Source organism: Brassica oleracea, chromosome C7, assembly GCF_000695525.1.
Source record: "Brassica oleracea var. oleracea cultivar TO1000 chromosome C7, BOL, whole genome shotgun sequence".
Classification (NCBI taxonomy): Eukaryota; Viridiplantae; Streptophyta; class Magnoliopsida; order Brassicales; family Brassicaceae; genus Brassica; species Brassica oleracea.
The window spans coordinates 36156826-36173036 of record NC_027754.1 but is presented as its reverse complement, the minus strand read 5'-3'; the positions used below and the strand labels follow the sequence as shown (position 1 = coordinate 36173036).

The window sequence follows — 16211 nt, the reverse complement described above, 5'->3', positions numbered from 1 at the left end:
GGTCGGCTCTCCTCCATGCTCTAGAAGCTGGAATTTTAGAAATCTGCATCAAGTCAGATTGTCAGGCACTCATTGTTGCCCTATCCTCGAAGCGTCATCCGGCAGATCTCTACGGAATCACTCGGGACATCGAGACACTATCCCTACGTTTCACTCGCATTTCATTTTGTTTCATTTCTAGACCTCTGAACTCTTTTGCTGATTCACTAGCTAAGTCTGTAATGCACTCCTCCTTCCCCAACTAGTTTGCTTGGGAGTTTAATATTAAGTTTGGTGTTCAAAAAAAAAAAAACATTTTGCTCGAGTATCGTTATTAGATGTGTGAGTAAATGTCAGTTCTCCACTTGATGATGGATAGTTGACAAACAAAAAAAAATTCATCTATCCTAGTATAGTGAGTAATATACACTTTAAATAGTTATTAAAGTTAAAAGTAATTGGGTTAAAAAAAAAGAAAATGTGACGAAATAAAGCCATTCTCTGATTCTTTTATTTAATAGAATAAACGAAAATTACAGCATAAAAATCTGATTTATTTCTTATGAATCTACCTCCAATCACATATTTTGCAGTTTTATCTTTTATCTTTTATCAATCCCTCGGAACTACAACAAACACTTTTGCCTCTAATGCATATCGATCATCACAGTTTAGAAGGCATAGGGTCCCAAGCTGCAATCTCTGCATACATTTTGGATATTGCCTCTGCAAAGTAAGCTTTTGCTTGTGGTCTCTTTACCTGTTTGTAAGTTTTAAACACTTGAAATTAGAGATTTCGACTTCATTGCGGTTTCAAATACTTCATATTGGTGTTGGTTTACCTTAAAGGTTGGTGTTAGAAGTCCATTCTCTAAGGTGAATGGTTCTGGCACCAAAGTCACAGCCTTTGCAAACTCAAATCCTCTCAACTATATATCACCACAAATTGTTAGCTTGTTGAGTTAGTTAGTTGTTTTCTTTATGACATGAGAGATTGTTAACTCTTATATTATTTGTTTTTACCTGAGCTTCTCTTCCAACGATGTCCATCTCGGCAAGAACAGCCTTTCTCACTTTTGGATCTTTACAAAGCTGTCCTAGATTCTCATACTATAATCACCAAGAAGAGATATTTCTTTAGCTGAGTTTAATAAAATTAAAAAGTCTTGAGAGTTATAAATAATAATAATACCTTGATGTCTTCTGATGCAGCCCAATCTTTCATAACATCTGGATCAACTGCAACTATTGCTACTAGAGAAGAATTGAAGCTATCACCTAACATTAATAGACATTTCAGACTTGGTTGAGACAGAGCACAAGTGAAGAAGAAGCATATGTGTTTTAGTCTTTTTGTTATTACCGTGTATGAAACACTGGGAAACAAATCTACATTTCGTATAAACATTTTCGATTTTTTCTGGTGCAATGTATTCCCCTTGTGCCAACTTAAATATGTTTTTCTTCCTGTCATGAACATTGCAAGTTTTAACAAAGATTTTTCAATTCTTCTATCCACCAAAGAAATATCAAAACAGAGATTGTTTCAAATTTATTAAACCTGTCAACGATCTTGAGACGACCACCTGGTAACCACAGCCCGATATCTCCCGTGTGTAGCCAGCCATCCTCGTCCATAATTTCTTTCCTGCTCAGCTAAAATGTGTCAAGACCCATGTCTACTTATCTATACATACAAAGCAATAATAAGGAAGAAAATGAGTTACGTTTGTTCTTCATCTTTGTAATAGCCTTTAAAGATGATTGGCCCTCTAACACAGATTTCACCACGTGGGTATGGTTGATCTTCCGATGTGTAATTCATTTCAGGAACGTCCACGAGTTTTACCTCTGACCAAAAAATTACACTTTCAAATACAAAATCTAGTACACATATCATACATATTGGATTAAAAGTTCTTCACTTATATTATCTTATATCACACATTGTGATTCTTACCACACGCTGGATTAGGGGATCCGACATGGCCAGATAAATTGTCACCTTCATCCATAGAGCTTATGACACAAGAAGTCTCGGTCATACCATACCCTTCGCGCACAGAACATCCAAAGCATCTGTACACATGATGATGAAAAAATCTTAGAAACCAGTGAGAGTGAATCACGTTACAACAGAAAAGAAAACTTACACTCTCAAGAAATCCATGACATCAGGTGACAAGGGAGAAGCACCAGACCCCATGAACCGAACACGTCCACCTAGCTTTTCTTTTATTTTGTTGAAGACCAGTTTGTCCCAAAGTGGAGATGGACTCCTTCCTAAAGAACACATGCAGAGAGCTTAACAAAAGGTATACCTGATTCACTTTTTTAAACTGTTACTATTAGACACTACCATTTAAGATTGCTTTCTTCTTTGAGTTATAGGCAAGTTGGAAAAGCCTTCTTTTTGTAACCCCGGATGATTTTACCGCACTTGTAATCCTGTAAGAATAAAAAAAAAAAACTTAGAACATAGAACCACATAACTCCTCAATAACATGGGACACATTAGGGTGACTTACCCATCATAGACTCGATTATATAAACGAGGGACACTGCAGAATACTGTTGGCCTTAACACAGCCAAATCATCCATCAGTTTCATGATATCCTGTTAATATCTAAATTAGTCTGACTCTGTACTACAAGGATCATCTCAATATGTCACAAGAGATATGAGATTGACATACCCCCTGATAAAAACCGATGGAAACACCACCATACACCCCCATTATCTGGTTTGAACGTTCATATATGTGCGCCAACGGAAGATATGATATGTAACTATAAGGACAGAAGACATCTCAGTTAAAGATCTTCCACTATAAGAAAATAGTTAAAACTATAGAAGTGAGGGGAAAAGTTTCAACTCACATGTCGTCAGGTAAGAAATTTATTGACAAGCTGGAACCGGCTACATTTGATATCAAGTTTTCATGACTCAACATAGCACCCTTCATATAAAAAAACAATTATATTGTGAAGTGCGTTTTAGCTTCAAAAGTGATTCATTTCACCATGTTTTTTCCAGCATCAATTCAACTAGAAGAACAAAGAAAACACACATAAGGCTTCAGAAACTGGAAACAACAACTCACCTTTGGTGTTCCTGTGGTTCCACTTGTGTAGCATATGGTTGCAATGTCTTCAGGTTTTGGTGGAGAAAATGGATGTACGCTACTGCGACCCTAAAAAAAATAACCAGTAGCAACATGAAGTCTCTCTAACTACCAAACAAGGAATAACTATTCATAAAAGCTAATGACCAATACAAACAACACATTGTAGAAGGCTACCTGACTCAGTAGCTTTTGGTATGATGCAATTTTGACTCCAGAACCTGGAGGAAGTGATGGCAAATTCTCATCAGCCCCTCCCACCACCTTATCACAGGTGCAGATAAAGATAAATAAGTGCTAATTATTTATAAAAACTTGCTGAAATTACAAATTTAAGGAGTACATACCACAACAAGACGAATGGTTGGGATTTCGGATAGGAAGCTTAGCAACTTCATAGTTCCCCCATTATTAAAAAAAAAATACAGTTTAGACCACTTCGACTGATTCTCATAAGATAATGGAACAAATAAAAACAACACTTACGGTATTCAAGGTTTGTGGTACACAAAAGATGGCCTGAAGAGTGGCATGATTCACAACAAACTTAACAGCGTCTGGACCTGCGTAACACAGAAAATCATATTTAAGAAAAGACAATTGCTTTCAAACCTCCAAAAAGTTATAAGATGAGGTACCAAGTGTATCGTATAAAGGAACAGAGATGAATGAATATGCTGCACAAGCATGATCAACAACCAACCACTCTGGTCTGTTGATAAAATAGAGCCCAACGCAAGCTCCCTGTTCCATTAAATTCAAGTCTTAAGGCAAAACCATATGGATCAATAAAACTAGAAACGTTGAATGCAGCTCGCTATATATTTCATATTCAAAGAAGAAGAAAAGTTACATGATTAATTCCATTATATAGCAGTCCAGAACCTATGGCTTGTCTAGCAGAAGCTGTTTCCGCATATGTCATCCATGTGTACCTTCAAACACAAAAACATCACATGATAAACATAAACACACCACAACTCAAAAGTTAGTTAAAGAAGAGTTTTATAAAACTCACTCTCCAATGGTTCCATCAGGACGAGCTCGTGTACCAAGATACTTGTTATCAGGATACGTTTCAACAGCATGTCTGAATATTCCACAAAAAAAACAGAACAATTTTCCAGCGTTGGATCATAAACTAACCGATTATTTGAACAAAGGTTAAAGAGTACTTACACAAAGTTGTCGTGCAGAGTCCCTATTTCAGGATGATCCGGGAATCTGCTAAAGAGCTTGGTAGGCGACTTTGCAGATCTGGCACGGACAAAACAGAAATTGCACCATAATAATAATCATAATCATATACACGCTCGTTAAGACCAAAGGTACGTAACAAAACAACAATATCTCAAAGTGTTTTGACCTGTGGACATTCCAAATTCCAGTGTCCAGCTTTTCTGGAAGCACAACGCTGTAGCTATCCTCTATAGAGAAAATGAAAAGCTCAATTTCAAAGGTAAACACAACAGAGAGATCAAAGATATTAAACGTAAAAGTTGTAAACATATATATTTTTTTTTTTGAATTAAAGTTGTAAACATATATTAGTCAAAAAAAAAAGTTGTAAACATATATCTCACCGTTAGAGAAGGGTGCCTCAGAAGCGGTGGCGTTGAGGAAGAGAGAGGGTTGATCATCAGCCTGAGAAGAATCAAGGTGAGAGCGAAGGGTCTGGAGACGACGTTGTGCCGGTGAAGAAAACTCCATCGTGGATGAGTTTTTTTTTTAACTCTCCAGAAACTTTTTGAGATAATAATAATATTAAGCCACCGATTGCCTCACGACATAAATAACATTCTATCGAAACATTATAATAAAAAAAGGTGAACACTAATTATATAGAAGAAGATCAACGTTTGATTATGAATGCTAAATTTAGTATGTTTGGTTGGAGTGGACTCATGAGCCGTGATGATCATTTCTTTTAACAGGTTACAATGATGCGTATTATTATATAACAGTTAGTTGTCTGTACTTTTCTTACATATTGCTTACGTCATTTTCACTGAGATCCACAGGAAGAGATCAGGCACTCTTTCCCATGTGGATAATTTACCATTCTCAGATATTATTATTTGGTCCGCAACATTACAAATATTTACATTTTGTACCAATAAAAAGTCACTTAAGAGATTATTTCATGATCCAAACAAACAATGAAGTGAAATTTTCAACACGTGAACGATTGCATCCATTTTATAACATAATATGACATCTTATTTTGTCTACAAGAGCTGTAGCCTGTAGCAGGATGAACAAAAGTTCTCTGGTGTGAGATTTGATAAAGTCCGGGTGTTGATTTTTAAAGTGTTGTTGCTTGTTGATTTGTAGAACAGAGCAACCAAAAATAAGAACAACCACCAAGGTGACAAAAAGTTCGTTTTGTTATTGAAGAAACTCGACACAAAGTATATTTGACCATGTTCTCTTTTTCTGTCCCTAAAATGTTTGTGTTCCTACAGATCTTCAACCATCACTTCAAAGCAACAATACTCTGGTAAGAAACCTGGGAATGATAAACAAACCCGGAACAAGATTGTTCGCACCTTGAGACCATTAGGTTCTTCATTCTCAATCTTCTCAGGCAGAAGTGCTCTTTCTTGCTGCATACACACGGTATGCAGCCAGCCCAACGACCACAGCAGCAGCTCCAACTGTTTACAAAATTTAAAAGGAGATTTCAGCAATCATGAGTCTGAAGCTTTTTGTGTTATGGTTTGTTTGTGAGAAAACTTGCGTCAGAAATTAAGACTACGGAAGAAAACGTACTTGAGACAGCCATAAGAGAGCGGTTGATTAGCCTGTTGTAATGTTTGCGGCTTTTTCCTGCTTCGGTCTCTGGAATACTCAGATGAGGATGTTGCGCTGCTGTTAAGATTTTACGGAATAAGTTGTTGAAATCCCCCAATTTGGAGCTGATGGGTACCGGAGGCTCTATTCCCATATCTTGCGTCACCTGCAAGAAAGATCAATGTGAATAAGTAAGGTGCTTTGTAAGTTATTGGAGAGCTATTTTGATTGACTCATAGGCAAGGGACCCTACCCTGGTGGATTCTTGTATGGAAATCGGGAATGAATCAAGATCGTCTTTCGCTGAAACCACGAGGCAAGGGACCTCATATCCAGTGGCCTCCCCGTGAGTTGCAACTTCAACAAGCAACTCAGTCGCTCTCTTCCATGACGACTCATCGGAACTGGGTGTGAAAAAATAAGTCAGGAATGCAAACAGCAACTCAAAGCCTCGTCAAGGTACATCAAACATTTACATCCAGTTAGCGCAATTGTCACACACAAACTACAAATGCTGTACAGGGAGAATGACAAGCCTATTTCAACCAATCAAACAGAACAAAATATACCTGTCATACACGAAGACAGCTATGTCACATGCAGCCAACGACTCCTTGGATGAAAATAGCCCTTGAGCCCCACCTTCTGGAATTTCCCTCATCACAAGCGTTTTCTTTGCACTCTACACCCAGAGATTTGCAATTATCAGATTAATGAGCAATGAGAAACTAAGAAAAAAGTAGCCTCAAGTACCCAAAAAAGTAGCACATCTGAACAGTTTTATTCAAAATGTACTCGTTGGAAACGCATGCATGTGCCAATAGATACAACTGATCAAAGATATCTCTACCTAGTTCCCTTCTCAAAGTTCCCAAATTAACACTTAAGTTTGCCATTCTTGTTTAGTATTTCGTACATTGGACATTATTCGCGAGGTGAAATGTATCCAAATATATACACAAAAACACACATGATGAAACAAACTGCATAAGAAATCCCACTCACCCCAGATTCATCGACCATATTTACTGCATAGCGCTCATCCGTGGTTGATCCCGGATTATCAGCATATGACCTAGATCATGAAGAGACACAACAGTAAACCACATGAATATGTCATCCTGATTGTATTTTGGAAATGTAACAAGTTTTTCGGTGAGAGCTAATTTGGCAAACCTTCCAAGAAAGCAATTCAGTAATGCAGATTTTCCAGCGTTATTGGGTCCGAAAACAAAGCACTGGAAAACTTTTCTTTCACACTGTTTCTTTTTGCGATCTAAACGTCTTCTCCTAGTAAGACGAATTGCAGAAGATGGATCACCCGGGAATCCAATGTAAATCAAGTGTTCCACACTCCGAGCCGGTTCTAATAGTGTCATCAGTGACCACTGCAAGGATAGAATTGAAAGATTACGATAAAGGATAAAGATACACAAACAATTCTGACAGACAGAAAGACTTGCATGACATCTTAGTCTCTCAAAATCAAATAAAAAAATGAAAAAAAAGAAGAATGATTATATGTATTTGAATGCATATAAAATGTTTCTAGGAGAGGGTTGATAACCAGTGACAGGAAAGCATCAAATGATAGTCCTCCAAGGGCAGTTTTCTCTGCCGCGTCCACATAAGGAGCTTCCGTCCAAGGACTGCCATTCACTTGGCATTTTAATGTAATGGAGATTAATCAAAATTACACGTTTTTTGCTTTCACGAGGTGGAAAAAGTACCTTTCAGGTGCAGTTGAAAAAAGATCCTCGATCTCTTGAGGTCTCAGATTATTATCCTGCAAAGTAAAAATTCATTATGACAACTATAAGAACTGCAACTTAAGCCATTAGTTAAAAAGGAGAATTACCCCATCGTCATCAAACAACACATACATTCCTTTCAGGAAGTCGACTGCTACATCCGTCAACTCGACACTCTACAAAAAAAAAAAATGAACACAACCATTAGCTGGAAATTGACAAGGAAGACAGGTTAATGACTAGAAAGCCCAATGACTCCAGTAATGGATTCGGTTTGTGCAATTTTACCTGATCAGGTGCTCGCTTGAATAATGAAGGTGGAAGCAATTCATCAGCGAGTCTTATATCATTGTTATACCCAAACTTCCGAAGTACAGTCCATGTTGTCTCGAGCCTCCCTTTCTCAATAAAAAGTGCATGTAGAAACAGGAAGCCGGTCACTGTCAGTCCTCTTTCATTCACACCTTCTGGCAACTTTTCTTGCACAACCCTCTTAACACCGTCAATTTCAGAAGGTTGCAATGGTGCATGGAAACACTTGACCTATTTTGAAACAGCTATTAGATGTGTCATCGGGATAAGAGAATCATAACGTCTTTTAAGAAATCTAAAGGATAGAGCCAATTTGATAAATAGTTAAAACACATGAAACACAAAAAGAGAGAAAAAAAAAAGAACCTGAAAATCATTTAACTCAGCCTCGCTAAGAGCACCATCTCTGTCATGGTCACAGAGTATAAAGATACGCTTCAAAGCCCTTACACACCGGGGTTTCAGTGACTGGGACTCTTGATCGAACAGAGGTCCTGTTGGGTGAAGGACTGTTTTTTGTGCATAATAGAAAACTTCTTGTGCCTACAGGAAATTTTTTTTATTAGGATGACAGTTCAGGCCTGAAATATAATTTATAACTCTCATCTAGATGTTTTCTGACTATGCATTACAATTCATCCCCAATAAAAGTGCAATTCAATCACAATAGTTACCACTTTACAGCAAAAAGTTAGCACAACTAAAATCCTTTGAATTTCTTAGTAAGACAATCACATGCCTAAGCTACCTACCCCGAACCAACTTTTAGCCATGATTGAGGTAAGACAAATGTTATATCTTAAGAGGAATGACAGAAGTCATAAAACCTGGAGTTGTTTCAGGGCAGAACACTCGATACAAGTCTCAATCTCCCGAAACTGATGCATTATAGGTGACATCACTTGTTCGAGGCTGACTTGGCTATTGTCGTCTCTCAAGTCGAGCTTACACCCTGCTACTATTATAGGAACTTTTACCTGTCAAAAAAATATCACAAGCCAATCATAATAAGAAACAGCTAAACTTTAGGTAACAACAAATCTTCTAGACATTTTTACACAGGAACAGTGACATGACCACCAGGAGGAAAATTATACACCTACTACAACAACAAGATTGACATGACAAAACAGAAAACAGAGAGAAAGGAAAATCAAACCTCTAATCGCCGAAGCTCTGGGAGCCAATACGTAGTCAAACCTTCGAGAGTCTCAGGACGACCACAGTCATATGTCAAAACCACCGCATCTGCATTCCTCAGTTCCTCGGCAACCATCTCCCTATCTTCCGGCCTAAACCCACGAGCAGAAATATCAAAAGAAACATTAAGCAAATCAACAAAGCTGTCAAAGCATGAATACCCTTTAACCAGTAACTAAACAGTAGGCACACTGCTATCCCAACATCGACATCGTACGTGCTAATACTATTCCTTCCAGTTCATTTACAGCTTAAGAACACTAAACATATGCCATAAGGTCACTCTCCTCTCCTATCACCATAAAGCCACATTCTTTTTCTACATTCTACACTAGCATCACTATCCTTCAAGTAGTCTTATCATTGCTCATGTCAAAAACAAATATAACGAGATATAATCTACCTGGAGGAAGTGTCGACGATGGTGACGGGAACGCCATCAGGGAAGAACTCCAAAGGAAGATTGGTATCAGGGAGAACAGGAGGGACATTGGGAGGGAAAGAATCGGAGGCTGCAGCGACAATCAAGCTGGATTTGCCAGTGCCCTTGTCACCAACCACAACGATTCGCACAGATTTGGGTGAGCCAGGACAGTCAACCGTACCAGCTGAGTATCTCGCCATCTGGAAACTGCACACAATAATCAAATTAGAAGAAAGAATCAGAGTCTCGGATTCAAGATTCAAGTGGATAGAGCTTGAAAGATCAAAATTGGATCATTGCGTGTTTGAGACGAATTAGCTTAAAGTTTGCAATCGGATTTATAAATCGAGGAACAAGAGAGAGCCACATCGAAGATTAGATAGAGAAACGAGGAATAAGCCCTGACCTGAACTGGAGAATGAGGAAGACGCGAAGGTTGAAAAGCCCTAGGAAAACCCCCCCCCAATAAAGTTCGGGAGATTGTGGTGGCGGTGACGATTGCAACTTGCAACCAACCAAGGAGGTGGTGAACAAATAGAAAGGCTTCTTTTGCTTCTATTCTAGTGGCATTTTCGTAAATATATGCACTCTCTTCTTTTTTAACGCGAGTAATTTTTCTTTTGTCTTGTCACTACGCACTAGTAATTTTCTTATTGTTTACCGCTTGATTTTTAACGACCACGCATGGTTGTATTTTAACACAAGTTTTTTTTTTTTTTTTTTTTTTTTTTTGTAATCATGATAAATTTCATACCATTTTCTGAACGTTTACATGTTGCATTAGCAATTTATTTAGCGAAACATTACAAACAAGAACAACCCAATACAAGAGAACATAAAAACTAAGGCCTTGTGCAGGCAAAGAAGAACTCAAGAAACGACGGCTGGATGCGAGGAGAAGCTGGAATGGAGAGTAGGCCGTCTCTGATCTGGCGGTCCACAGCTGCGGTTGGAGATTCCTGAGATGCGAAGATCCTCCGGTTCCTTTCCTTCCAGATATGATAAATGGAAGACTGAAACAAGAGCTTTATAATACACCTTGCCTGCGGTGAAGACGATGACCTGACCATATTAATCCAAGCTGCAGCTGAGTGGACATCAGCAGGAGGAGATGGCCAAACTTTATTAGCAAAATAGTTCCATATGCTAGCTGAATATCCACATTCAAAGAAGAGATGATGATGATTTGTATCTCTTTTTAAGGATAGGTGAATAAACTATCCTTACTGAAGGTGTAAGGTACATATTGACTGAATACATGGGTTTGTTATTAAACCAAGCCTACTATCTAATTTAACAGATTTTGGTATAGATTAATTTACTATAGATTATTCCAGAAAACCAATATATTTAAATTTGAAAATTAAAATCAAGACATATATTTAATGATACATTCATATACCACTAAAATACACCCGCTTCAAATATGATTTAAATTGCACTCTACACACAACATCATTAGAGTGTGATCTAAATATTAAACCAATTTACTAAACAAGTTTAATATCAAACTGGTTTGAGTTGTACGAACCGGTATTTTATCTGTTCATCCGTAGAATAATATATTCAAAAATACATTCACGATTTTCAATTTCAACAAGGCAAAAATTTAAAACAACACATTCATGGTATATAAATCTGTTCAGTTGGTTGATACATAAATCAATATTCAGTTGGTTGAATCCATACTTGGTTTAATTCAGTACATTACATTCACCTCAAATATTATACTTTCATTTACGGTTACATTCAATTCCATTTATTTCTCAATCCAATAACACCCCCTTAGATTGCAGTAGATACATAATATCATTCAATACAAACAAAATTAAGTACACTTATATAATTATATAAAACACTTGTGTACTATTTTAATATCGTAACAGAAAAAACTACAAAGATTCCAATGTAATCAAATATTTCAAAATGTGAACAAGTTTTATCTAATATACACAAACATAATAAATGGTTAGATTTATAGACAAATACAATAAAAATATCCTATATAATAAAATATGATCAAATGACAAATAACTTATGAAAATATCACTTTGATTGGTTTAAAATTTAACAACAATATATATGAACAACCAACACATATACAAACAATAAAAATTATTTTGCTGACCTATTACCGTTGGTTCCATTCTGTCATTCAAACCGTTCCACCGAGAGCTGAGACCAAAACGAGATAAAATTTTCAAGATTTGTGTCTCAATTTCCATACATTTGTCAACCGGTTCGTGGTTCAACAATCTCTTACATAGATAGAAGAAAATCGGCTATTTGTAACCTAACTTGGAGAGCTTATAAGCTTTTACCCAAACTCAGCAATGGTTTGATGAGGGATCATCCTACTCATTTATATCTTGAATTCGATCAAGACGTCGAAATTTTCAAGGTCTGCTTATGTGTTTTTTAAGGTCTACTTCTTATTGATTAGTAAGAATCACTTTATTATTGAATTTAATATAAAGAAGTTTAGCTTTCTTCTATTCTGGTTCATTGCTTGTGCATTTTGAGACTAAACAAATTATCTGCATCTTATCTATATCGATACATCATATACCACTTAGCTTTCTATGTATATGATTCATTTAAAGGGGTGTTATTGAATAATGAATTCAATGAAATTTAATAGAATTCAAATTTAAAGTGAAATCCACTTGGATTAAATATTTGCTAGATATAATATGAAATCAATTAAAATCATAAAAATTATATTTGTTTTTGTTGGAATTTAGTTCCAAAGGAATTTGATGTACTTTTATAAGAAAAATTAGATTAAACAAAATCTAGTGTTTCTTGTTTGGATTTTGGATTTCTTCAAATATACTTCATGCTTTTAAAGTTCTCATGCAATGGTAAGACATCTATGATTGATTGAAGTGGGAGTCTCTTGACTTAAAAAAAATATATATTCTTGGTGTTTGCGTTTTATCATCTTCTTTCAATAATTTTTTGGGTTTGATCGAGGTTGCTATTGTTTTCTGATCTCAAACAAATAATTATGGATATATATTAAATATAAGATATGTTTAATAAATAAATAAATTTATTTTATTATTAAATTCAAACAAAAACTACTTTGATGAGACAATTAAAAACAAAGATTGAATAATCGAAACATGTCAGATAAACAATATATCATATTTTGATTCTCATGTTATTTAGTTCATCTAATAAACAACTAAAATAAATCATTTACATAAATTATACAATAAATAGATATTTCAACAAAACAAAAAGTTGTTAATTTAACATTCACTTGTCAAAATCTAGTTTCACATGGTAATAAAGTGTTTTTACATTCAATGGTAAAAACAATTGACCGATCAAAAGCATATCTCAGCTCCGCTACCACCAATTGACGCTTTGACGCCGTGAAGCACTAAAAACCGCCGTACTCTGGAATATTTTGTTCTTGGACCAAAGCGGCAATTGATTTGAGTGTCTCCCCTGAACATGAATAGGCGTAGGAGGGGACAAAGTGCTTGAATCACAACGAATTGCTTCTTTGAGATTAGCTAAGGACCAGGAAAACTGCAAGGAAAGGTCCTTGAGCTATATTGTCATTTGGATTGATTAATATTGACATTTTCATGTACATTGCACATTTTCATCTACGCTACAGGTGCCATCTCGTTGATTAAGAAGGAGTAAGACACATTTTTCACGCATTGCATGATCTAGCCAATCCAAATCGTATGAAAAACCAAGTGAATCATAACTTCCTCTATGAAGTCCCATTCCAAGCGGTCGTAAGGATAGTTTCTATACGTGTAGATGAAAATGTACAGTGTATAAAAGATATATATTCTCATCAACGGATGCATAATACATCTCATTACAGGAAGCATAATGTAAAAACATAGAAAAAAATGTCAATATTAATCAATCCAAATGACAATAGGATTTTTTTTTTATAAGACTGATGACTATGAATGTGACTATTGGGCTCTCATGGGCTGGAGACTAGCCTGTTTTAAGAAAAAACATGAAAACCACGTGGCGCCACTTTTAATTGTTTCGTTTGACCGAACTAAACCAGGACGGTAATGCCGAGTAGGCGAGAGTATGATGTAGACGTCGCTAAAACAACTCGGACACGGCTTGTTTAAAATCCCAAGACGGACACAACACTTTCATTGTGATCCCATACCTTCCTCCCTTCTTCTCCTAATAAAGAAAAGAAAAAAAAGACAATCTCATTTCATCTCTCTCTCTCTGTCTCGGTCTCTGCGGCTGATTCGTGAGGGAAGAAGATGGGGGTTGATCTGGAATCTATCTCGGAGGCTACATCTGGAGCTATAGGCTCGCTTCTCAGCACAACCATTCTGTACCCTCTCGATACTTGTAAATCCAAGTTCCAGGCCGAGATCAGCGTTCGCGGTCAGCAGAAATACAGGTTTCCTCTCTCTTCTCCTTCTTCTTTATTTACACAACCTTCGTGCTCTGGTTTGTTACGGGATCATGATCCTTTCAATTGCGTGTGTTTATCTCTGTCTCGCCTGACAAGTTGAAAACGATGAAGAAATTGGTTTTCTTTACAAGTTTTGATTTTTATCTATTGGTCCCTTGTAGATCTTGGATCGTAACTTAATAATTCAATTCTTCGATCAAGGCTCAACCTTTTGATTTTGTTTTTTGATGGGTAACTCCAAAGCAGCCTCCTTTTTTTTCTCTTAGATTCGTATTTATTGAGAACAGAGTTTTCATGGTTTAGTATGATTGTCTGTTTGAGTTTGTCTAAAGCTGTGTTTTGTTTTTTTTTGTAACGTTTTCAGATACTTGTCGGATGTGTTTTGGGAAGCGATTTCTTCAGGGAAGGTTCTCTCGCTGTATCAAGGCCTTGGGACTAAGAATCTCCAGTCCTTCGTTTCCTCTTTCATCTACTTCTATAGTTACAGCTATTTCAAGAGGTTGCACTGTGAAAAATTTGGTTCCAAGTCAATTGGTACAACGGCTAACCTGCTCCTTGCTGCTGCTGCTGGAGTTTGTACCTCTGTTTTGACCCAAGTACGTTTGCTTTTGCACTCAGCTCTAATTCAATTAACCTACTTGGTCTTCTATCTTCTCTATGCTAAATAATAGCTTCTTCTATGTTTTGTGTAGCCTCTAGATACGGCTTCATCAAGGATGCAAACAAGCGAGTTTGGCAAAGCTAAGGGACTGTGGAAGACCTTAACCGAAGGTGCTTGGGGAAATGCATTTGATGGCCTTGGGATCTCTCTTTTACTCACCTCCAATCCTGCAATTCAGGTACCATTCTCATTTCAAACCATCAACTTAATAATACTTACAAGTTTTTGATCAGCTGCAATTAGCTGAACAATAAGATTCTTTCTCGTTGTAGTATACAGTGTTTGATCAGCTGAAACAGAACCTCCTTGAAAAAAGAAAGGCAAAAGCCAACAAAGACTCTTCCCCTGTAGTCCTCTCTGCCTTTATGGCCTTCTTCTTAGGTGCCGTGTCTAAAAGTGCTGCTACCGTCATTACATATCCAGCAATCAGGTATCATACAGCTTTGCATTGATCCGGACTCTTTTGGGGGATATGTGATCTATATACATTCATGGTTTTTTTGGTAGGTGCAAGGTGATGATCCAAGCAGCAGATGACTCCAAGGACAATGAAGCGAAGAAGCTCCCAAAAAGAATCAGGAAAACGATTCCCTACGTCATCTCTGCTATATGGAAAAAAGAAGGAGCCTCAGGGTTCTTCAAAGGCTTGCAGGCTCAGATCTTGAAGACGGTTCTGAGCTCGGCGTTGCTACTAATGATCAAGGAGAAAATCACTGCAACCACTTGGTTTCTCATTCTAGCAATAAGAAAAACTCTGTTTGTCACGAAAGGTAGGTTGAAAAGTCCATAAAGATTGCTTCTTCCGCAAGTGTCCCAGGGAGGCCAAAGCAAGAGCAAACAAGAACTTTGGTTTGGCGAGTCTGTTATTGAAAGAATTTGGAGCAGGCAAGTATTGTAGACTTTTCTTATTTCAAAAACTATTGATTTTTTTTTTTAAGCTAAGGAGAGTTTCTGGGAGTAAGAGAACTTTCTGGTTATTGTGTAGTTACTTACGTTGGTTTTCTTCAGTGGTAATAAAAACAATGATCTATGTGTAGGATCATGTGACTCTGATTATAAAAAAAAAATGTTATATTCAAAGCTTGAAGATGTCCGGTGAAAGTCTATCCATCAGTACTGTACTACCTGTAACCTCTATTTTCCTTCGCATGAGTATCTTACGTCCTCTTTCTATAGAGTGAGTAGATGTGATGTGGCTCCTCTTTCTAGAACGATGAAGATAAGGTTTTACAATGTTCTGTGATTCTGACTGAGGGATACATTCATTGTATGCACAACCTTTTATCTTTGTAGCAGAGCATCAATAGGGAACATTAGTTAGCTCACAAAATGGAAGAAACAAGAATGGAACTATTATGACACTAATCTCGGAGTGTTCTACGGTTATGTAACCATTTTCCCTCTCGCATCATATATGTCATTCTCCATCAGGCTTAGAGCTTTAGCTGGATTCTTGTCTGCTACATTCTTGTCTGTTGTTTAACCAAGGTACAATTTTAAAATATGAATCCATAGATCATGAGAGGATAAGAGTCTTTTGTAA

The 16211-nt window shown here is 36.9% G+C and overlaps 3 protein-coding genes across 4 annotated transcripts; 1 reads left to right on the top strand and 2 right to left on the bottom strand.

Annotated features, from left to right (window-relative positions):
* Nucleotides 1-468: 468 nt before the first annotated feature.
* On the bottom strand, nucleotides 469-5015 carry LOC106301927 (long chain acyl-CoA synthetase 7, peroxisomal). The gene is made up of 23 exons (XM_013738415.1): nucleotides 4688-5015; nucleotides 4471-4531; nucleotides 4284-4361; nucleotides 4123-4194; nucleotides 3958-4039; nucleotides 3743-3848; nucleotides 3591-3667; nucleotides 3452-3496; nucleotides 3282-3368; nucleotides 3084-3173; nucleotides 2860-2939; nucleotides 2676-2769; nucleotides 2508-2596; nucleotides 2339-2427; nucleotides 2133-2262; nucleotides 1940-2058; nucleotides 1707-1830; nucleotides 1541-1627; nucleotides 1343-1446; nucleotides 1172-1257; nucleotides 1003-1089; nucleotides 822-908; nucleotides 469-739 (listed from the first exon to the last, which is right to left on the bottom strand). The coding sequence occupies exons 1-23, from the start codon at nucleotides 4812-4814 to the stop codon at nucleotides 644-646; spliced, it is 2097 nt and encodes a 698-aa protein (XP_013593869.1). The 5' UTR covers nucleotides 4815-5015; the 3' UTR covers nucleotides 469-643.
* Nucleotides 5016-5471: 456 nt separating this feature from the next.
* LOC106306951 (mitochondrial Rho GTPase 1) lies at nucleotides 5472-10116 on the bottom strand. Of its 2 annotated transcripts, none has more exons than XM_013743758.1 (15): nucleotides 9991-10116; nucleotides 9564-9791; nucleotides 9120-9252; nucleotides 8788-8937; nucleotides 8327-8503; nucleotides 7937-8191; nucleotides 7756-7824; nucleotides 7628-7683; nucleotides 7465-7546; nucleotides 7074-7285; nucleotides 6903-6972; nucleotides 6467-6579; nucleotides 6151-6301; nucleotides 5877-6063; nucleotides 5472-5761 (listed from the first exon to the last, which is right to left on the bottom strand). In XM_013743758.1, exons 2-15 carry the CDS (start codon nucleotides 9782-9784, stop codon nucleotides 5688-5690), a joined length of 1950 nt encoding a protein of 649 aa, XP_013599212.1. In that variant the 5' UTR covers nucleotides 9785-9791; nucleotides 9991-10116; the 3' UTR covers nucleotides 5472-5687. The 2 variants fall into 2 exon arrangements, with proteins under 2 accessions (XP_013599212.1, XP_013599213.1); XM_013743759.1 differs by having other exon boundaries at nucleotides 9564-9784; nucleotides 9991-10100.
* A 3600-nt stretch (nucleotides 10117-13716) lies between these two features.
* Nucleotides 13717-16007, top strand: LOC106306952 (peroxisomal adenine nucleotide carrier 2). The gene is made up of 5 exons (XM_013743760.1): nucleotides 13717-13992; nucleotides 14372-14603; nucleotides 14700-14846; nucleotides 14941-15098; nucleotides 15176-16007. Exons 1-5 carry the CDS (start codon nucleotides 13850-13852, stop codon nucleotides 15456-15458), a joined length of 963 nt encoding a protein of 320 aa, XP_013599214.1. The 5' UTR covers nucleotides 13717-13849; the 3' UTR covers nucleotides 15459-16007.
* The last annotated feature ends 204 nt before the right edge of the window (nucleotides 16008-16211 follow it).